Source organism: Salmo salar, chromosome 19, assembly GCF_965601325.2.
Source record: "Salmo salar chromosome 19, fSalSal1, whole genome shotgun sequence".
In the NCBI taxonomy this organism is placed as follows: domain Eukaryota; kingdom Metazoa; phylum Chordata; class Actinopteri; order Salmoniformes; family Salmonidae; genus Salmo; species Salmo salar.
In genome coordinates this window covers 37,960,001-37,983,854 of record NC_138309.1, presented here as the reverse complement: position 1 = coordinate 37,983,854, position 23,854 = coordinate 37,960,001, and the positions used below count along the sequence as shown (strand labels likewise).

General features: G+C 43.2%; 1 protein-coding gene across 5 annotated transcripts in view; it reads left to right on the top strand.

Annotated features, from left to right (window-relative positions):
* pkz (protein kinase containing Z-DNA binding domains) overlaps positions 1-20,606 on the top strand; it is a 29,076-nt gene extending 8,470 nt beyond the window's left edge. For 2 of the 5 annotated variants that reach the window (XM_045701825.2, XM_045701828.2), the window contains exons 5-12: positions 6,044-6,127; positions 9,221-9,334; positions 9,441-9,593; positions 9,695-9,872; positions 9,980-10,120; positions 10,325-10,426; positions 19,290-19,352; positions 19,452-20,606. In XM_045701825.2, coding sequence (XP_045557781.1) covers positions 6,044-6,127; positions 9,221-9,334; positions 9,441-9,593; positions 9,695-9,872; positions 9,980-10,120; positions 10,325-10,426; positions 19,290-19,352; positions 19,452-19,577 — 961 coding nt within the window. In that variant the 3' untranslated portion in view covers positions 19,578-20,606. 5 annotated transcript variants of the gene reach the window in all.
* Positions 20,607-23,854: the final 3,248 nt, after the last annotated feature.

The window sequence follows — 23,854 nt, the reverse complement described above, 5'->3', positions numbered from 1 at the left end:
ATTTCATCACATTCCCAGTGGGTCAGAAGTTTACATACACTCAATTAGTATTTGGTAGCATTGCCTTTAAATTGTTTAACTTGGGTCAAATGTTTTCGGGTAGCCTTCCACAAGCTTCCCACATCAAGTTGGGTGAATTTTGGCCCATTCCTCCTGACAGAGCTGGTGTAACTGAGTCAGGTTTGAAGGCCTCCTTGCTCGCACACACTTTTTCAGTTCTGCCCACAAATGTGCTATAGGATTGAGGTCAGGGCTTTGTGATGGCCACCCCAATACCTTGACTTTGTTGTCCTTAAGCCATTTTGCCACAACTTTGGAAGTATGCTTGGGGTCATTGTCCATTTGAAAGACCCGTTTGTGACCAAGCATTAACTTCGTGACTGATGTCTTGAGATGTTGCTTCAATATATCCACATAATTTTCCTGCCTCATGATGCCATCTATTTTGTGAATTGCACCAGTCCCTCCTGCAGCAAAGCACGCCCACAACATGATGCTACCACCCCTGTGCTTCACAGTTGGGATGGTGTTCTTCGGCTTGCAAGCATCCACATTTTTCCTCCAAATATAACGATGGTCATTATGGCCAAATAGTACAATCTTTGTCCCCATGTGCAGTTGCAAACCGTAGTCTGGCTTTTTTATGGCGGTTTTGGAGCAGTGGCTTCTTCCTTGCTGAGCGGCCTTTCAGGTTATGTCGATATAGGACTTGTTTTACTGTGGATATAGATACTTTTGTACCTGTTTCCTCCAGCATCTTCACAAGGTCCTTTGCTGTTGTTCTGGGATTGATTTACACTTTTCGCACCAAAGTACGTTCATCTCTAGGAGACAGAACACGTCTCCTTCCTGAGCAGTATGATGGCTGCATGGTCCCGTGGTGTTTATACTTGCATACTATTGTTTGTACAGATGAACGTGGTACCTTCAAGCATTTAGAAATTGCTCCCAAGGATGAACCAGACTTGTGGAGGTTTACCATTTTTTTTTCTGAGGTCTGGACTGATTTATTTAGATTTTCCCATGATGTCAAGCAAAGAGACACTGAGTTTGAAGGTAGGCCTTGAAATACATCCACAGGTACACCTCCAATTGACTCAAATTATGTCAATTAACCTATCAGAAGCTTCTAAAGCCATGACATCATTTTCTGTAATTTTCCACTGGAATTGTGATACAGTGAATTATAAGTGAAATAATCTGTCTGTAAACAATTGTTGGAAGAATTACTTGTGTCATGCACAAAGTAGATGTCCTAACCGACTTGCCAAAACTATAGTCTGTTAACAAGAAATTTGTGGAGTGGTTGAAAAACTAGTTTTAATGACTCCAACCTAAGTGTATGTAAACTTCCGACTTCAACTGTATATAGATTAAATAAACTGGATAATATACACAGATTAAATAATCTGGATAATATATACAGATTAAAAGCAGAAGGAGCCTTTTTTAGATCTAGGAAAAAATGGATTGAGGAGGGAGAACAGAATTCATCCTATTTCTTTAGACTTGAGAAATTTCACTCTACAAATAACACTATCTCCATAAGTTAAACATTGATGGTGTTATTACAGATGACTAAAAATGTATCGCTAAATACTGTAGCAATTTTTACAGGAAATTGTAAAGCTCTACATACTGTCGGGAATGCACAGATATGTTTTCTGACTCACTGAATAGTGTGATGAACCCATCAAAGTTGAAGAGATTATAGAGTCTATCAAACATCTAAAGAACAATAAATCACCAGGTGTTGATGGAATTACTTCCGAATTTTACAAATTATTTTCTGAACAAGTAGCTCCCTTCCTATTTGAAGTCTTTTTAGAGAGTATTACAATGTTCTTCCTCTTACAATGAGTCAGGGGTTAAAAACACTGATACCTAAGCCTAAAAAAGAAGTGCTGCTCATCGATAACTGGCGTCCAATTTGTCTTCTTAATAATGACTATAAGATATTAGCCTTACTACTTGCACAAATAATTTAGCAAGTCCAGGATGCAATCACTGATGAAACACAGTCTGGCTTTATGAGGAACAGACATATTTCTAACAATAGTTGACTAGTATTAGACACACTTGACTACTCAGACCTGATAACCGAGGATAGCTTCATATTATTTTTAGATTTTTATAAAGCATTTGACACAGTAGAGCATCAGTTCCTCTTCCACTCCCTTGAGACATTTGGCTTTGGGGATTTTTTATGTAAGGCTATTAAGACTCTCTATACAAATGGTAACAGCTCTATCAAATTGAAATATGGCCCCTCACCTACAGTGGGGGAAAAAAGTATTTGATCCCCTGCTGATTTTGTACGTTTGCCCACTTACAAAGAAATGATCAGTCTATCATTTTAATGGTAGGTTTATATGAATAGTGAGAGACAGAATAACAACAACAAAAATCCAGAAAAGCGCATGTCAAAAATGTTCTAAATTGATTTGCATTTTAATGAGGGAAATAAGTATTTGACCCCTCTGCAAAACATGACTTAGTACTTGGTGGCAAAACCCTTGTTGGCATTCAGATGTTCATTGGCAAACTTCAGATGGGCATGTATATGTATTATTGAGCAGGGGGACCTTGCGGGCGCTGCAGGATTTCAGTCCTTCACGGCGTAGTGTATTACCAATTGTTTTCTTGGTGACTATGGTCCCAGCTGCCTTGAGATCATTGACAAGATCCTCCCGTGTAGTTCTGGGCTGATTCCTCACCGTTCTCATGCTCATTGCAACTCCACGAGGTGAGATCTTGCATGGAGCCCCAGGCCGAGGGATATTGACCGTTCTTTTGTGTTTCTTCCATTTGCGAATAATCGCACCAAATGTTGTCACCTTCTCACCAAGCTGCTTGGCGATGGTCTTGTAGCCCATTCCAGCCTTGTGTAGGTCTACAACTTGTCCCTGACATCCTTGGAGAGCTCTTTGGTCTTGGCCATGGTGGAGAGTTTGGAATCTGATTGATTGATTGCTTCTGTGGACAGGTGTCTTTTATACAGGTAACAAGCTGCGGTTAGGAGCACACCCTTTAAGAGTGTGCTCCTAATCTCAGCTCGATACCTGTATAAAAGACACCTGGGAGCCAGAAATCTTTCTGATTGAGAGGGGGTCAAATACTTATTTCCCTCATTAAAATGCAAATCAATTTATAACATTTTTGACATTTGTTTTTCTCAATATTTTTGTTGTTATTCTGTCTCTCACTGTTCAAATAAACCTACCATTAAAATTATAGACTGATCATTTCTTTGTCAGTGGGCAAACGTACAAAATCTGCAGGGGATCAAATACTTTTTTCCCCCACTGTAGTTTTGAGTTAAAGAGAGGAATTAGGCAAGGTTGTCCTATCTCTCCGTACCGATTTTTATTAATCACCCAACTTCTTACAAATTCTTTAAATAATAGTTCTGTACAAGGTATTTCCATAGCTGGTAAAGAAATTATTATAAGCCAGCTGGCTGACGATTCTACACTTTTTCTGAAAGACGCTAACCAAATTCCCATATCGATCAATGTGATACAATCCTTTTCCAAAGCATCTGGTCTATATCTTAACATTAATAAATGTGAACTCATGGCTGTCAAAGATTGTGTGACACCCTCATAATATGCTATTCCAGTGAATGAAGAGCTTACATATTTAGGCATAACCGTTACCAAGGATCAGAAGTCTAGAGGCTTACTAAATTTTAACCCTCTTATTAAAAAAAACAGAAGAAGCTAAATCAATGGCTACAGAGGGACTTATCTTTAAAAGGAAGAGACCTTCAGCCTTGGTTATTAGGAATGTCTAGGCTAACACATGGAGCTCTATCTTTATATCTTGACGGTAAAATAAGCAAGGAGATAGACCAGAAGCTTTTACATTTTCTGTGGATAAACTGTACCCATTACATTTGGAAAACTGTTGTAATGAACACTTATGAGTATAGTGGGCTGAATTTTATGGACTTTACTACCTTAAATAATACTTTTATGATCAATTGGAAAAAACAATGCCTAAGGAGACACACTTCTATGTGGAATTTTATTCCTCATCATGTCTTCTCTACTTTTGGTGGCCTTCATGTTTTTTTTTTCTATTATAATATTGACAAAGTTCCAGTGAAACTTTCTGCTTTTCATCGGCAGGTTTTCTTGTCAAGGTCCTTAATTTATAAGCATAATTTTTCTCCACACAGATATTATATATGGAATAATAAGGACATTTGGGAAAAAATACTTCTTTTGTTTTTAGAATATTGGTTCTGAAATAATATCCTATTGGTGAGACCAACTGGTAAAAGCAGAGGGTCTTTTACTCAGTTATAAGGAATTCTTATCACTTTACAAGGTTCCTGTAACACCTAAAGATGTTGCAATTGTTTTAGATGCCATTCCCTCAGGTGTTGCTTTATTATTCAGGAGAGTGTCAAGACCTGACCCTCAGAGCCTACCTTCCAATTTTGTTGACTCATCAGTAGGAAAAATTTGTTTCTCTTTTGGTCCATTCAACAACAGAGCGATACGAACCTTGTTTCAGCAGGATGTTGTCATACCGTATTGGAACGGATTTATTGATAATATCTGTTGGGAAAAAGTTTGGATGTTGCTACACACATACCTACTTGTTAACAAATTAAGGAAGTTTCCTTTAAAATTATTCCTAAATATTATACTGCCAACCACTATATGAAGAAGTTTAAGGAAAACATAAAGTCAAGTTGTACCTTTTGTAATGACAACCCAGAAAACAGTGTTGCATCTTTTTTGGCATTGTATTCATGTAGATTATAATTGAACACATTTATGAAGATTTTACACTATTGTGGAGAGATGTCCTGCTTGGATTCTTTACCTACGATAGAAATAAGCTGAAACAATTTTATGTAATTAATTTAATTATTCTTTTGGCCAGATTTCATATTCACACAGGGGCGGAAATCCCGGGGGGGGGACGGGGGGGACACGACCCCCCCCCCATCCTGGGAAAAATATGATTTGTCCCCCCCCAATATATCACTAAAACATAACTATGTAATTTAAATAATATTAATAATACGCAATGAAAGCAATTGTGCTGATTATAGACACTTAATAGCGCGTTTTTAAGTTTCAAAAGATTGCGACACCCCCACCCTTTGCCTCACAATGGTTTGATCCACTGTCAGTTCCTTAGCTTGCTAGGTAACATAGAGGTCGTATCTGCTGTCTGAAAGGCACTCAATACACGTAACTGACGTGAGGTTAATCCAGTCAATCGCGCACACACACTACCTGAATATGCAGAGCTAGCGCGCAAATATTAACTATTAAGCTAGCTAGTACCTATTCCATTTATGTGGCCTCGTCAAAGATGGAATCTTTGCTATTGTCAATTTATTCCGAGATCAGCATGCAGATGATGTAAGTTAGTGCTTCAAAGTCCCTGTGATAAGGTTAGCGATAAACTGAAATCCAAACTGAACAGAACTACACTCTCTTCTACCATTGTCTTAAATATATTTAATGGTCTCGTTGCAAAAGCTAAATTGTCGCAAGGGAACTTTTATTTATTTATTTATTTATTTTATTTCAACTTTATTTAACCCGGGTAGCAAAGATTATAGCAAACACCACTGAAACGGAATTGGTGCTCACTAGCTTTGCAAATTCAGCTATTGTTGGAAGCCAGCCAATATGAAACAAACAATTAAAATTACAAAAGGTTGCAGCATATGTTGTGTAAATGGTGAACTCATACAGCTGTCAACTCTTGTCATTTTAATCCGTTTCACATTTGCTAGCTACCTTTTAGATCGAAGTCCATATAGAATGATAGAACATAAGATGATAGAAGCCCATCTCCTACTGTAAATAACCTACACACTGTGTGTGTGTGTAGCCAGCCAGCCAGCCAGGTAGAAAAATGGCAGAAAAAAGACGGACATCAGAGTATTTTTCAGTACACCAAAACGCAAAGTAAGAACCCTAGTAGCCTAATATCTCAAAGACTAGTTGATAAAATGTTCATAAGAAAGAAGTGAAATGCTAATAGAAATGTTTCACATTGATGTCATTAGGCAGAGCAGGCAACAGATGGCACACAGACAGCAGAGTTGGGGACAGATATGCAGGGACAGACTGGCAGAGACAGGGAGTCTCAGGTAAGTTTGAGTCTTTGTTTGGCAACATTATGAAAGGTTCTAATTTTTTTAAACTTGTAAAATAGGGACATAATTGGAAAATGCCATAGATACCCCCACTCTCAACTTAAACTGGTGACTGAACTAAGATTTGTTTAAGGCAATGGTATTGCTGTTTTGATTAATTGTGTAGTTTTGGGTACCGGTAGTTAGGAGTACAGAATTAAATTCTGAACATCATGGCCAATACAGTCATTCAAGGCATTGCAGCTGAGATTAGGTCTCTTCCGATTGTACAATTTTCAGTAATTGTTGATGGTACTCAAGATGTCTCTGGTGCTGAACAGGTGAGTGTCTGCCTGCGTTATGTTGACCATGACCATGTCCCTCACAAGGAGTTTATTGGGCTATACAGGGTGTCGGAGACAACAGGCGAGGGCATTGCGAAAGTGGCAACTGATGTGTTGTTGAGGCTCAATTTGCCCATGTCTGGCTTACGTGGGCAGAGCTACGATGGTGACTCTAAACATGGCAGGAAAATACACAGGTGCACAGGCAATTGTGAGGAGGCAGCAGCCATTAGCCCTCTATGTGCATTGTGGAGCACACTGTGTAATCTGATTACACAGGCTGGCTGCACAGCCTCCCCACTGATCCGGGATTCCCTTTCTTGGGTCCATCAGTTAGGTGTCCTCTATGGCCAGTCAGGAAAGTTTAAGAGCATGTTTGAATCAATTGTCATGTCCAAAGATACAAATCTGACCACCCTGAAACCCCTATGTCCAACGAGGTGGACTGTGCGGAATACTGCTATTAGAGCTGTGCTAGGGCAGTATGAGCGGGTACTAAGCAGCCTAGAGGAGATGGCAAAAACTGCATCCAAGACAGCTTCAACTGCCAGTGGCTTATTCGAGCACTTCAGCAAAGGCAAGACTGTGTTGGGCCTCACACTTGCCTCTGCTGTTCTTGGAGAGCTTGAATGTCTAAACATTTCACTGCAGAAGAAAACTCAGACTGTCTCTGGTATGCAGGCTGCAGTCGAGTGTGTGCGGTCATCTCTTAGGGGCAAGAGAAATGACGAAAGCTACCTTGCACTGTATGAGAAAGCAACAACATTGATTGACTCTATTGAATCCATTGAGACACACTCAAGACGATTTGCTGGCAAAGCAGTGGATCACTATAGGGCAGAATTTTTTAAAGTGTTGGATGGTGTGGAGGTTCAGTTTGGCGACCGTTTTGACCAGGACAGTCTAAACGTCCTGCAAAAGTTGGAAAGAGCGCTTCTCACGGGGGAGTTGGATGAGTCTCTAGATCAGTACCCAGAGCTGAACATAGATTCTCTTTCAGTGCAGATCCCTCTCTTTTCACAACAAATACCCCTGTAGCAGCAGTGGAGAGGCAGCAGAGGTCCTCAGGAGGCTTTAGTACATGACAGTACACTTACTAATTATTTATTTCATGTTATTTTATTTAAAATTGCATACTTTGTGTGACATACTTGTCCATAGCTGCTGTTTGAAGAGTTGAGACACAGACTGAAGGATATTTTGGTTGATTTATTTGGGTTATTCATTGAAGTAGTTATTTTGCTTTTAGAACTGTACTTATTTTTAGCTTTTTGTTCTTGTAAAGCTATTGTAGTAGACTCAGGCCAGTGGCACATATTTAATGACTTTATAAATGTATCAGAAAAAGTAAAATTAAAAGGTCAATTCAATACGGAGAACAACTTTGTGATGTTACTCAATGGAGATTATTTTAGACGAGATCACACCATGTTCATTGTATTTACAAAAACTGCACCCATACAGTGTACAGTACCATTGCCACCTACTGGCCTTTCTTGGTATTGCTGGTTGTAAATACAAATACCTGCAGACATACTGGACTGATAAGGAACACTGCTATAACTATTATTATTAGTAGTATTATGATGATTTAAACATTTGAACAACCCTTCTGTTAACTACTGTACCTATCAATTATCCAGTAGTAGTAATTATGGTTCCTCAATATACATTTAACATATTACAACGTAGGCTATGTGTTACAGCACTACTTTTGGTGTCCCCCTCAGGAATTGCTCTTGAGAAAATGTAATGTAATTGTCCCCTCCAAAGTTGATGTCAGATTTTCGCCCCTGTATTCACAAATGTAAATTTACAAACAGAACACCACATTTTCTTACCTTAAAATACAGTTCAATTTCTTTTTGTAAGACAATTAAATACTCTACTAACAAAAAAGCTGTTAGAATTATAATTCTATGTATGTCCCTTAAGGTCTTTGTGTAATGTGATATTGTACCCCCTAGCCCAATTGTCCTTTGTATATTATTTATATATACTTGTGTTCCCACATGTACTTCCTGTATTGATTTGTTGTTAATAAAAAAAAATGGCAAAAAAAAAATAAAGCAGGGGACACTATTTCTGTACTTTAGGGCCTGTAATGCAATTCTTCAGGAAATGGCCGTGGCTTCACATCGTTTTCAGATTTGAAGAAAATGGCGGAGAATATGCAGCCGAAGTACGAGAGTGGATACAAATTCATTGCTTAACTTATTATGACAAATGTTAAGAAAATGTGTAGCAATGTAATAAAGTAAATACTTTTCAAATAAGTTACATGTTCTGTTGGCTGACAATTTGTTAGCTACGCTGTCCTTACGAACCGCATAGCATATCATTACAGCAGTATGTACCGGTATGTTAGCTAGCTACCTAACGTTAGTAGTTATACTTCAAACTTGCTAGTATATTAACTATAGGCTATCTAACTACCCAACATTCATTGACTTGATTATTCCCGTCATTCTTATCTTAGCTAACAAAATAGAGTATGTTAGTATGGGTATTCGAACACGGCTTTGGCTTCAGTGTTGAGTCTTCACATAGGAATGAATGGTATCACGTGATCAATGGCTTTGTCCATTCATATATACAGTCATTGGCTAAGACGTTACTATCCCCATTTTGTTCCCCCTAAACGTGTTATGAATAGTGTGTATCCCTCTTACCTTGTTGTGTCTTCTGTATGCTATAGTTGATGCTCATTAGCAACTATCAGATGTTCATTTACATGTTGTAATTATGATCCTATCTCTTACAGAGAAGCAAATCGTGAAGTGAAAGCACTGGCTACCTTGGAACATTCTAGCATTGTTCGCTACTATACGACTTGGCCTGAGGATGCCAATTGGGTCGATGGAGGCTACAGCACAGAGTTAGTAAAGACAGTATTATTAAGTCTAATTTAGCCATTTAGATTAATTAATTTGTGATCATCAAAAATGTATATTCTGGAGCATATTATTGTGTTCAACTCTTAGGTCGTCGGTCCTGTCTGAAATCTCAGAAGACTCTGATAATTATTCAGACCAGGGAGATGGATCTACACATGTAACAAAGCAATCAGATTTAGACCTGTCTGAAACAGCCAGCGAAGATCAAGCAAACCACTCAATGACCGATTCCAGCTCCAGGTGAATCACTTTTACCGTTATGTGTGTATTTATCATTTCAGTTGACTGAATGTCCCTGAGAAAGTTTCTTGACTTCTGTATTTCTGTTTTTGTTTTTTCAGAAATGGGGACTGGCCTTGTTTGTTCATTCAGATGGAGTTCTGTGACGGAGGGACACTGAAGGACTGGATTAGCATAAATAAGGGTAGAACGAAGGACAAGGCACTTGGAATATTTCAGCAATTGGTTTGTGGAGTGGAATACATCCACTCTGAAGGACTTATTCACAGAGACTTAAAGGTATTTGTGAGAATCTGTCTTCCTGTGTTTTCAGATGCCAAGTTAACCACATTATTTATGACATTTATGGAAAAATGACACCTAATAAATGTGTTATCTTTTTTTAGCCAGAGAACATATTGTTTGGAAGTGATGGCATGGTGAAGATTGGAGACTTTGGTCTTGTCACCACGATCACCACTCTGAGTGGAGCATCAATGTACAGGACTGTCAACAAAGGAACACCATTCTACATGAGCCCTGAGCAGGTAATGGAGTTTTGTTTTGCCAATTAATAATATTTTCAGCTCAACAAATTGATCCTTGGTTTAGCCATAATATATGCCATTTAGCAGATGCTTTTATCCAAAGCGATTTAGTCATGGTTGCATACATTTTACGTCTGGCCATGTCCATAAGGACTCTTATTTAGTTATTCTCTCCCAAAACACAAATTACTTTTGTATTTCCAGAAGACTGGGGGGAAATATGACGAGAAAACTGATATATTCTCTCTGGGACTGATATGGTTTGAACTCCTGTGGTACATGTCCACTGTCTCAGAGAAGAGCAAGGTGAGCACATCGCCCAGTAACGTTCACTTCTGGTTCTGTGTCATGTTAAACACCGCCCAGTAGCTTTCACTTCTGGTTCTGTGTCATGTTAAACACCGCCCAGTAGCTTTCACTTCTGGTTCTGACCATTTTAAACCATGCCCAAAATCTTCTCACTGGACAATCATTGCTGTCCACTATCATCATCATCATGTAACCCCTCCTGTCCACTATCATCATGTAACCCCCCCGTCCTCTATCATCATTATGTAACCCCCCCTGTCCACTATCATCATCATGTAACCCCCCCTGTCCACTATCATCATCATGTAACCCCCCCCTGTCCTCTATCATCATCTCTATCATCATCATGTAACCCCCCTCTGTCCTCTATCATCATCATCATGTAACCCCCCCATCCACTATCATCATCATGTAACCCCCCTCTGTCCTCTATCATCATCATGTAACCCCCCCATCCACTATCATCATCATGTAACCCCCCTGTCCACTATCATCATCATGTAACCCCCCCTGTCCACTATCATCATCATCATGTAACCCCCCCCTGTCCACTATCATCATCATCATGTAACCCCCCCTGTCCACTATCATCATCATCATGTAACCCCCCCTGTCCACTATCATCATCATCATGTAACCCCCCCTGTCCACTATCATCATCATCATGTAACCCCCCCGTCCACTATCATCATCATGTAACCCCCCCTGTCCACTATCATCATCATGTAACCCCCCCCGTCCACTATCATCATCATGTAACCCCCCCCGTCCACTATCATCATCATGTAACCCCCCCTGTCCACTATCATCATCATGTAACCCCCCCGCCCTCCATCATCATGTAACCCCCCTGTCCACTATCATCATCATGTAACCCCCCTGTCCACTATCATCATCATGTAACCCCCCCTGTCCACTATCATCATCATGTAACCCCCCCTGTCCACTATCTTCATCATGTAACCCCCCCTGTCCACTATCATCATCATGTAACCCCCCCTGTCCACTATCATCATCATGTAACCCCCCCTGTCCACTATCATCATCATGTAACCCCCCCGCCCTCCATCATCATGTAACCCCCCCTGTCCACTATCATCATCATGTAACCCCCCTGTCCACTATCATCATCATGTAACCCCCCTGTCCACTATCATCATCATGTAACCCCCCCTGTCCACTATCATCATCATGTAACCTCCCCTGTCCACTATCATCATCATGTAACCCCCCTGTCCACTATCATCATCATGTAACCCCCCCTGTCCACTATCATCATCATGTAACCTCCCCTGTCCACTATCATCATCATGTTAACCCCCCCGTCCACTATCATCATCATGTTAACCCCCCCGTCCACTATCATCATCATGTTAACCCCCCGCCCTCCATTATGTAACCCCCCCGTCCACTATCATCATCATGTAACCCCCCCGTCCACTATCATCATCATGTAACCCCCCCTGTCCACTATCATCATCATATCATGTAACCCCCCCTGTTCTCTATCATCATCTCTATCATCATCATGTAACTCCCCCTGTTCTCTATCATCATCTCTATCATCATCATGTAACCCCCCCTCTGTCGTCTATCATCATCATGTAACCCCCCCATCCACTATCATCATCATGTAACCCCCCCGTCCACTATCATCATCATGTAACCCCCCTGTCCACTATCATCATCATGTAACCCCCCTGTCCACTATCATCATCATGTAACCCCCCCTGTCCACTATCATCATCATGTAACCCACCCTGTCCACTATCATCATCATGTAACCCCCCCTGTCCACTATCATCATCATGTAACCCCCCCGTCCACTATCATCATCATGTTAACCCCCCGCCCTCCATCATGTAACCCCCTCTGTCCACTATCATCATCATGTAACCCCCGTGCCCTCCATCATCATGTAACCCCCCCTGTCCACTATCATCATCATGTAATCCCCCCGTCCTCTATCATCATCATCATCATGTAACCCCCCTGTCCTCCATCATCATGTAATCCCCCCTGTCCACTATCATCATCATGTAACTCCCCCGCCCTCCATCATCATGTAACCCCCCCGTCCACTATCATCATCATGTAACCCCCCCTGTCCACTATCATCATCATGTAACCCCCCTGTCCACTATCATCATCATGTAACCCCCCCTGTCCTCTATCATCATCATGTAACCCCCCCTGTTCTCTATCATCATCTCTATCATCATCATGTAACTCCCCCTGTTCTCTATCATCATCTCTATCATCATCATGTAACCCCCCCTCTGTCGTCTATCATCATCATGTAACCCCCCCATCCACTATCATCATCATGTAACCCCCCGTCCACTATCATCATCATGAACCCCCCCCCGTCCACTATCATCATCATCATCATGTAACCCCCCCTGTCCACTATCATCATCATGTAACCCCCCCTGTCCACTATCATCATCATGTAACCCCCCCGTCCACTATCATCATCATGTAACCCCCCCTGTCCACTATCATCATCATCATGTAACCCCCCTGTCCACTATCATCATCATGTAACCCCCCCTGTCCACTATCATCATCATGTAACCCCCCCTGTCCACTATCATCATCATCATGTAACCCCCCCCTGTCCACTATCATCATCATCATGTAACCCCCCCTGTCCACTATCATCATCATCATGTAACCCCCCCTGTCCACTATCATCATCATCATGTAACCCCCCCTGTCCACTATCATCATCATCATGTAACCCCCCCGTCCACTATCATCATCATGTAACCCCCCCTGTCCACTATCATCATCATGTAACCCCCCCCGTCCACTATCATCATCATGTAACCCCCCCCGTCCACTATCATCATCATGTAACCCCCCCTGTCCACTATCATCATCATGTAACCCCCCCGCCCTCCATCATCATGTAACCCCCCTGTCCACTATCATCATCATGTAACCCCCCTGTCCACTATCATCATCATGTAACCCCCCCTGTCCACTATCATCATCATGTAACCCCCCCTGTCCACTATCTTCATCATGTAACCCCCCCTGTCCACTATCATCATCATGTAACCCCCCCTGTCCACTATCATCATCATGTAACCCCCCCTGTCCACTATCATCATCATGTAACCCCCCCGCCCTCCATCATCATGTAACCCCCCCTGTCCACTATCATCATCATGTAACCCCCCTGTCCACTATCATCATCATGTAACCCCCCTGTCCACTATCATCATCATGTAACCCCCCCTGTCCACTATCATCATCATGTAACCTCCCCTGTCCACTATCATCATCATGTAACCCCCCTGTCCACTATCATCATCATGTAACCCCCCCTGTCCACTATCATCATCATGTAACCTCCCCTGTCCACTATCATCATCATGTTAACCCCCCCGTCCACTATCATCATCATGTTAACCCCCCCGTCCACTATCATCATCATGTTAACCCCCCGCCCTCCATTATGTAACCCCCCCGTCCACTATCATCATCATGTAACCCCCCCGTCCACTATCATCATCATGTAACCCCCCCTGTCCACTATCATCATCATATCATGTAACCCCCCCTGTTCTCTATCATCATCTCTATCATCATCATGTAACTCCCCCTGTTCTCTATCATCATCTCTATCATCATCATGTAACCCCCCCTCTGTCGTCTATCATCATCATGTAACCCCCCCATCCACTATCATCATCATGTAACCCCCCCGTCCACTATCATCATCATGTAACCCCCCTGTCCACTATCATCATCATGTAACCCCCCTGTCCACTATCATCATCATGTAACCCCCCCTGTCCACTATCATCATCATGTAACCCACCCTGTCCACTATCATCATCATGTAACCCCCCCTGTCCACTATCATCATCATGTAACCCCCCCGTCCACTATCATCATCATGTTAACCCCCCGCCCTCCATCATGTAACCCCCTCTGTCCACTATCATCATCATGTAACCCCCGTGCCCTCCATCATCATGTAACCCCCCCTGTCCACTATCATCATCATGTAATCCCCCCGTCCTCTATCATCATCATCATCATGTAACCCCCCTGTCCTCCATCATCATGTAATCCCCCCTGTCCACTATCATCATCATGTAACTCCCCCGCCCTCCATCATCATGTAACCCCCCCGTCCACTATCATCATCATGTAACCCCCCCTGTCCACTATCATCATCATGTAACCCCCCTGTCCACTATCATCATCATGTAACCCCCCCTGTCCTCTATCATCATCATGTAACCCCCCCTGTTCTCTATCATCATCTCTATCATCATCATGTAACTCCCCCTGTTCTCTATCATCATCTCTATCATCATCATGTAACCCCCCCTCTGTCGTCTATCATCATCATGTAACCCCCCCATCCACTATCATCATCATGTAACCCCCCGTCCACTATCATCATCATGAACCCCCCCCCGTCCACTATCATCATCATCATCATGTAACCCCCCCTGTCCACTATCATCATCATGTAACCCCCCCTGTCCACTATCATCATCATGTAACCCCCCCGTCCACTATCATCATCATGTAACCCCCCCTGTCCACTATCATCATCATCATGTAACCCCCCTGTCCACTATCATCATCATGTAACCCCCCCTGTCCACTATCATCATCATGTAACCCCCCCTGTCCACTATCATCATCATGTAACCCCCCCTGTCCTCTATCATCATCATGTAACACCCCCCTGTCCTCTATCATCATCATGTAACCCCCCCCCTGTCCACTATCATCATCATGCAATCCCCCCGTCCACTATCATCATCATGTAATCCCCCGTCCACTATCATCATCATCATGTAACCCCCCTGTCCACTATCATCATCATCATGTAACCCCCCTGTCCTCCATCATCATGTAATCCCCCCTGTCCACTGTCATCATCATGTAACTCCCCCGCCCTCCATCATCATGTAACCCCCCCGTCCACTATCATCATCATGTAACCCCCCCTGTCCACTATCATCATCATGTAACCCCCCCTGTCCACTATCATCATCATGTAACCCCCCCTGTCCACTATCATCATCATGTAACCCCCCTGTCCTCTATCATCATCATGTAACCCCCCTGTCCTCTATCATCATCATGTAATCCCCCCTGTCCTCTATCATCATCATGTAACCCCCCCTGTCCACTATCATCATCATGTAATCCCCCCGTCCTCTATCATCATCATCATCATGTAACCCCCCTGTCCTCCATCATCATGTAATCCCCCCTGTCCACTATCATCATCATGTAACTCCCCCGCCCTCCATCATCATGTAACCCCCCCGTCCACTATCATCATCATGTAACCCCCCCTGTCCACTATCATCATCATGTAACCCCCCCTGTCCACTATCATCATCTCTATCATCATCATGTAACTCCCCCTGTTCTCTATCATCATCTCTATCATCATCATGTAACCCCCCCTCTGTCGTCTATCATCATCATGTAACCCCCCCATCCACTATCATCATCATGTAACCCCCCCGTCCACTATCATCATCATGTAACCCCCCTGTCCACTATCATCATCATGTAACCCCCCCTGTCCACTATCATCATCATGTAACCCCCCCTGTCCACTATCATCATCATGTAACCCCCCCTGTCCACTATCATCATCATGTAACCCCCCCGTCCACTATCATCATCATGTTAACCCCCCGCCCTCCATCATGTAACCCCCTCTGTCCACTGTCATCATCATGTAACCCCCGTGCCCTCTATCATCATCATGTAACCCCCCTGTCCACTCATCATCATGTAATCCCCCCGTCCTCTATCATCATCATCATCATGTAACCCCCCTGTCCTCCATCATCATGTAATCCCCCCTGTCCACTATCATCATCATGTAACTCCCCCGCCCTCCATCATCATGTAACTCCCCCGCCCTCCATCATCATGTAACCCCCCCGTCCACTATCATCATCATGTAACCCCCCCTGTCCACTATCATCATCATGTAACCCCCCCTGTTCTCTATCATCATCTCTATCATCATCATGTAACCCCCCCTCTGTCCACTATCATCATCATGTAACCCCCCCTGTCCACTATCATCATCATGTAACCCCCCCGTCCACTATCATCATCATCATCTCCATCATCATGTAACTCCCCCTGTTCTCTATCATCATCATGTAACTCCCCCTGTTTTCTATCATCATCTCTATCATCATCATGTAACCCCCCCTCTGTCGTCTATCATCATCATGTAACCCCCCCATCCACTATCATCATCATGTAACCCCCCGTCCACTATCATCATCATGAACCCCCCCCGTCCACTATCATCATCATCATCATGTAACCCCCCCTGTCCACTATCATCATCATGTAACCCCCCTGTCCACTATCATCATCATGTAACCCCCCTGTCCACTATCATCATCATGTAACCCCCCCGTCCACTATCATCATCATGTAACCCCCCCTGTCCACTATCATCATCATCATGTAACCCCCCTGTCCACTATCATCATCATGTAACCCCCCCCTGTCCACTATCATCATCATGTAACACCCCCCTGTCCTCTATCATCATCATGTAACACCCCCCTGTCCACTATCATCATCATGCAATCCCCCCGTCCACTATCATCATCATGCAATCCACTATCATCATCATCATGTAACCCCCCTGTCCACTATCATCATCATGTAACCCCCCCTGTCCACTATCATCATCATGTAATCCCCCCGTCCACTATCATCATCATGTAATCCCCCCGTCCACTATCATCATCATGTAACCCCCCGTCCTCTCATCATAATGTAACCCCCCCTGTCCTCTATCATCATGTAATCCCCCCCGTCCACTATCATCATCATGTAACCCCCTCTGTCCTCTATCATCATCATGTAACCCCCCTGTCCTCTATCATCATCATGTAACCCCCCTGTCCTCTATCATCATGTAACCCCCCCTGTCCTCCATCATCATGTAACCCCCCCTGTCCTCTATCATCATCATGTAATCCCCCCTGTCCTCTATCATCATCATGTAACCCCCCCTGTCCACTATCATCATCATGTAATCCCCCCGTCCTCTATCATCATCATCATCATGTAACCCCCCTGTCCTCCATCATCATGTAATCCCCCCTGTCCACTATCATCATCATGTAACTCCCCCGCCCTCCATCATCATGTAACCCCCACGTCCACTATCATCATCATGTAACCCCCCCTGTCCACATCATGTAACCCCCCCTGTCCACTATCATCATCATGTAACCCCCCCTGTCCTCTATCATCATCATGTAACCCCCCCTGTCCACTATTTTACATTTTAGTCATTTAGCAGACGCTCTTATCCAGAGCGACTTACAGTAGTGAATGCATACATTTCATTTCATACATATTTTTTTTTTTCCTGTGCTGGCCCCCCGTGGGAATCGAACCCACAACCCTGGCGTTGCAAACACCATGCTCTACCAACTGAGCTACAGGGAAGGCTATCATCATCATGCAATCCCCCCGTCCACTATCATCATCATGTAATCCCCTGTCCACTATCATCATGTAACCCCCCCGTCCACTATCATCATCATGTAATCCCCCGTCCACTATCATCATCATGTAATCCCCCCGTCCACTATCATCATCATGTAACCCCCCCGTCCACTATCATCATCATGTAATCCCCCCGTCCACTATCATCATCATGTAATCCCCCCGTCCACTATCATCATGTAACCCCCCGTCCTCTCATCATCATGTAACCCCCCGTCCTCTCATCATCATGTAACCCCCCCTGTCCTCTATCATCATGTAATCCCCCCCGTCCACTATCATCATCATGTAACCCCCTCTGTCCTCTATCATCATCATGTAACCCCCCCCCCGTCCACTATCATCATCATGTAACCCCCCCTGTCCTCCATCATCATCATGTAACACCCCCCGTCCACTATCATCATCATCATCATCATCATGTAACCCCCCTGTCCTCCATCATCATGTAACCCCTCCTGTCCTCCATCATCATGTAACCCCCCCTGTCCTCTATCATCATCATGTAACCCCCCCTGTCCTCTATCATCATCATGCAACCCCCCCTGTCCACTATCATCATCATGTAATCCCCCCGTCCTCTATCATCATCATCATGTAACCCCCCCTGTCCTCTCATCATCATGTAACCCCCCCTGTCCTCTCATCATCATCATCATGTAACCCCCCCTGTCCTCTCATCATCATCATCATGTAACCCCCCCTGTCCTCTCATCATCATCATCATGTAACCCCCCCTGTCCTCCATCATCATGTAACCCCCCCCTCCACTATCATCATCATCATATAACCCCCCGTCCTCTATCATCATCATGTAACCCCCCCCCCCCGTCCACTATCATCATCATGTAACCCCCCCCTGTCCTCCATCATCATGTAACCCCCCCGTCCACTATCATCATCATCATGTAACCCCCCCTGTCCTCCATCATCATGTAACCCCCCCTGTCCTCCATCATCATCATGTAACCCCCCTGTCCTCTATCATCATCATGTAACCCCCCCTGTCCTCCATCATCATGTACCCCCCCCCCGTCCTCTCATCATCATGTAACCCCCCCGTCCTCTATCATCATCATGTAACCTCCCCGTCTATCATCATAGTGTAAAAAGTGGTTTCTAGGTGCACTACGTCATCACAGTCTTTTATCTGAAACAAGTGCATTTGATGGAAACCTCTCTGGTGGGAAATTGCTGTTTTTTATGGAGATGTTTGAATATTCGCATGAAAATGTGTCGCCAATTGGATGGAAACGTAGCTATTGACTTCGAAAGCATCACTTCTTACTCTGGAGTTCTGCCCCATTTAATATCACAGGTGTTCGAGAGCCTGCAGACAAGGACATTTCCTTGTGACTTCCGTGAGAAGTTTATATTCGAGGTAAGGAGTGGTGACAACTGTCCGTTTGCCTGTTTATAGAACGTGTTTTAGAGTGAGTACACAGTATCTTCATTTTGTCCCCTATGTTTTCTGCTGCAGCATAAACTCATCAGTAAAATGCTGTCAGAGTTGCCTGCAAACCGACAAAACGCCAAAGAGATTGCTGCGCTCCTGAAAAGCAACCTGTTCGGAAACCAAGCTGGAATACCACAGAAAACTGTATGAAATGTTGTAGGGTAGCGGCTTGAAATGCTTTGGGTAGAACAGTGATGTCAGCATAGATACAGGTCCTATTCAAGACAGGACACACAGTGATGATGTCATGCCTCGACTGAAGCAGTAAACTGGGATGGGATCTTTTTTTTTTTTTTAACCGTACTGTATTTCTCTGGAACGTTTTAGCACTTATCGTTTTACTTTTGTTTCTGCTGTAAGGTTTCTCAAATGTGATAACTTTTTAAAAGTTGGTGATTACATGGAATAGACGGTAAATGGTAATATTAATATTACGTGTAGGAAAAATGTTTTGGTCCATCACATATTTCTAATGCTGAACCCAAGGTGTACTTATTTTATATTTTTTTAACCTTTATTTAACCAGGTAAGACCCATTTTTAAGTTAAAAAACTATTTTCAAGGGCGACCTGGCAAGAGTGCAAAACAGGGAAATAGAAGCTGTGTCCATAAAATATTACAGAAAAATACCAAATAAACAAAAGACAAAGTGTCACAAGTTAAAGATACAATAGAAGATTAGAAACAACTGTAGTTATCACAAACCGTGTTGTCAATCAGAGTCTTAAAAACAGACAAGGACACTAACTCCCCTAACTTTATAATCTTTTGAAGCATGTTCAAAGATGAAGGGGAATTATGGGACAAATATTGTTTCCCCTTCTCCGTTCTAGCCTGTGGAACAGACAAAGACAGCAGCGATTGTGAACGAAGACTGTATTGGGTGACTGATCTGGTTAGTTATCACAACAAGTACAGAGTTGAAATTATGTCAATTTTATTGTGATCATTTCTACTTTTTAACTTTCTACTTATAACAAGGGCACATTGACAGAATCATGGAGTTTATTTAAAAGTAAATGAAAACAAAACATTGAATGTTCTTACAGGAAGATGGGTACTCATATGGTTTCTTCCTAATGTGGCCAAGTCTTATTTTTTTTTTATGAACGTGATTTCGAATGAAATGTTAGACACATACTGTATAAAGAGCTTATGAAATAAAATGTTCAACATCAATGTTGTTAAGGTGTTTTTATATACACTGCTCAAAAAAAATAAAGGGAACACTAAAATAACACATCCTAGATCTGAATGAATGAAATAATCTTATTAAATACTTTTTTCTTTACATAGTTGAATGTGCTGACAACAAAATCACACAAAAATAATCAATGGAAATCCAATTTATCATCCCATGGAAGTCTGGATTTGGAGTCACACTCAAAATTAAAGTGGAAAACCACACTACAGGCTGATCCAACTTTGATGTAATGTCCTTAAAACAAGTCAAAATGAGGCTCAGTAGTGTGTGTGGCCTCCACGTGCCTGTATGACCTCCCTACAACGCCTGGGCATGCTCCTGATGAGGTGGCGGATGGTCTCCTGAGGGATCTCCTCCCAGACCTGGACTAAAGCATCCGCCAACTCCTGGACAGTCTGTGGTGCAACGTGGCGTTGGTGGATGGAGCGAGACATGATGTCCCAGATGTGCTCAATTGGATTCAGGTCTGGGGAACGGGCGGGCCAGTCCATAGCATCAATGCCTTCCTCTTGCAGGAACTGCTGACACACTCCAGCCACATGAGGTCTAGCATTGTCTTGCATTAGGAGGAACCCAGGGCCAACCGCACCAGCATATGGTCTCACAAGGGGTCTGAGGATCTCATCTCGGTACCTAATGGCAGTCAGGCTACCTCTGGCGAGCACATGGAGGGCTGTGCGGCCCCCCAAAGAAATGCCATGACTGACCCACCGCCAAACCGGTCATGCAGGAGGATGTTGCAGGCAGCAGAACGTTCTCCACGGCGTCTCCAGACTGTCACGTCTGTCACATGTGCTCAGTGTGAACCTGCTTTCATCTGTGAAGAGCACAGGGCGCCAGTGGCAAATTTGCCAATCTTGGTGTTCTCTGGCAAATGCCAAACGTCCTGCACGGTGTTGGGCTGTAAGCACAACCCCCACCTGTGGACGTCGGGCCCTCATACCACCCTCATGGAGTCTGTTTTTGACCGTTTGAGCAGACACATGCACATTTGTGGCCTGCTGGAGGTCATTTTGCAGGGCTCTGGCAGTGCTCCTCCTGCTTCTCCTTGCACAAAGGCGGAGGTAGCGGTCCTGCTGCTGGGTTGTTGCCCTCCTACGGCCTCCTCCACGTCTCCGGATGTACTGGCCTGTCTCCTGGTAGCGCCTCCATGCTCTGGACACTACGCTGACAGACACAGCAAACCTTCTTGCCACAGCTCGCATTGATGTGCCATCCTGGATGAGCTGCACTACCTGTGCCACTTGTGTGGGTTGTAGACGCCGTCTCATGCTACCACTAGAGTGAAAGCACCGCCAGCATTCAAAAGTGACCAAAAAATCAGCCAGGAAGCATAGGAACTGAGAAGTGGTCTGTGGTTACCACCTGCAGAACCACTCCTTTATTGGGAGTGTCTTGCTAATTGCCTATAATTTCCACCTGTTGTCTATTCCATTTGCACAACAGCATGTGAAATGTATTGTCAATCAGTGTTGCTTCCTAAGTGGACAGTTTGATTTCACAGAAGAGTGATTGACTTGGAGTTACATTGTGTTGTTTAAGTGTTCCCTTTATTTTTTTGAGCAGTATATTATTAAGATTATAAAGCCTGTATCTCGATGTCTAGAAGAGATGTATACTTTGTAACACATGGGGGCAGTCTCGGTCTAGTTGTTATATGGCAGTTACAGTGCCTTCAGAAAGTATTGATACCCCTTGACATATAGCATATTCTGTTACGTTACAGCTTGAATTCAAAATTGATTAAAACATTTTTTTTTCACCCATCTACACACAATACCCCATAATGACAAAGTGAGAAATTTTTTGGGGTAGAAATGTTTGCTAATAAATTGAAAATTAAATATCTAATTGACATAAGTATTCACAGCCCTGAGTCAATACATTTTAGAAGCATCTTTGGCAACGATTCCAGCTGTGAGTCTCAGAGCTTCTAATTGAGCCGACATATGCAGCGTTTACCGAGAATTCAGTCTCCGCGACACGGATGGCTCGAGCTTTTAGGCACTCCCTTCAAGATTTTCCGGGGAATGTTGGTGATATTTGGTGAAAAATGCTTGATTTCTCTACGGCAATTCTGACATTTTGCATGGCAATATGCAATGATTTTGTCACAAATGCGATGACGAGGGAAAAAAGTTGTTGACGTGTGGCTTGATTCAACCGTAAATGCGGTAATTGGTTGAAATTGTGAGCCCTGTTTTTTGTACTGCGGTGATGGGTCTGTTTTATGCAATAGTATTGCGATGATTTGACTGTTTTATGCAATATTGCGATGATTTGACTTTTATGCAGAAAAAGTGGGTGATTGGTCAAATATGTATGTCCTTGCATAATATGCAGGAAATTGTTGATTTACTCCTCTCAAACTTGGTATTTTAATAAAGCTTTGGTGATTTTAAGATTAATTTCCAAGTGGTCTCAGGAGCCAAACCCTTTATCGACAGTCTTGACTACTTCACGACTGCATTGAGAGGAGGCTTGGTTTTTAATTAAATAAAACAAAATGGAAGAAAAAAAGGCAGCAAAAGCACATTCAGCTTCTCTTGTTCCATGCACATATGGGCAGTGTGTGTCACGGCTGGATTGGCTGCCACAACCAGCTTGTTGTTGGTCTGAAATATTCCTATCAGCGCTGCCTGAAATTAGCACTTTGGATCATGATTTTCAGGACACACCTCAAATATTCCTCCACCCGCCCATCTGAGCACAATCGAGCTGATATAAACCAGGTAAATTGCCAAATCTATTATTAGGGCTGGCAAATGCCACTGTGCCAGTTTTTACATGACGAGATTTCAAACAAACGTGCGTTTGACACTTGCGCCGCCTTAACGCCAGCCGAAAATAGAGCCCGAGTCTAAATACAGTCGATGGCACCGTTGCCGTAAAATACAGACAAGGAAACTTAAAGACTATGGAGGGTTTTATGCACATCCAAACTGTTCACAGGAGCTGGATAAAGATCCAATATAAACAGAAAGGGGCAATTTCCACACTGGTTATACTGCTCACAAATGTCATGTTTTATAGACATGGAACCATCTAACAGATCATATTTGCATTAGAGCCATGTAGTCTACGTTCACACCATGAACCTATGGACGGTGAATATTTTTAATACGTTTGGTTTTTAATCCAATTAAACGGAAAACAATCAATCTGCTTTGGATAGTTATTGCTCAATAGACGATAATGTGACTAGAATGACGTTATAAACAGC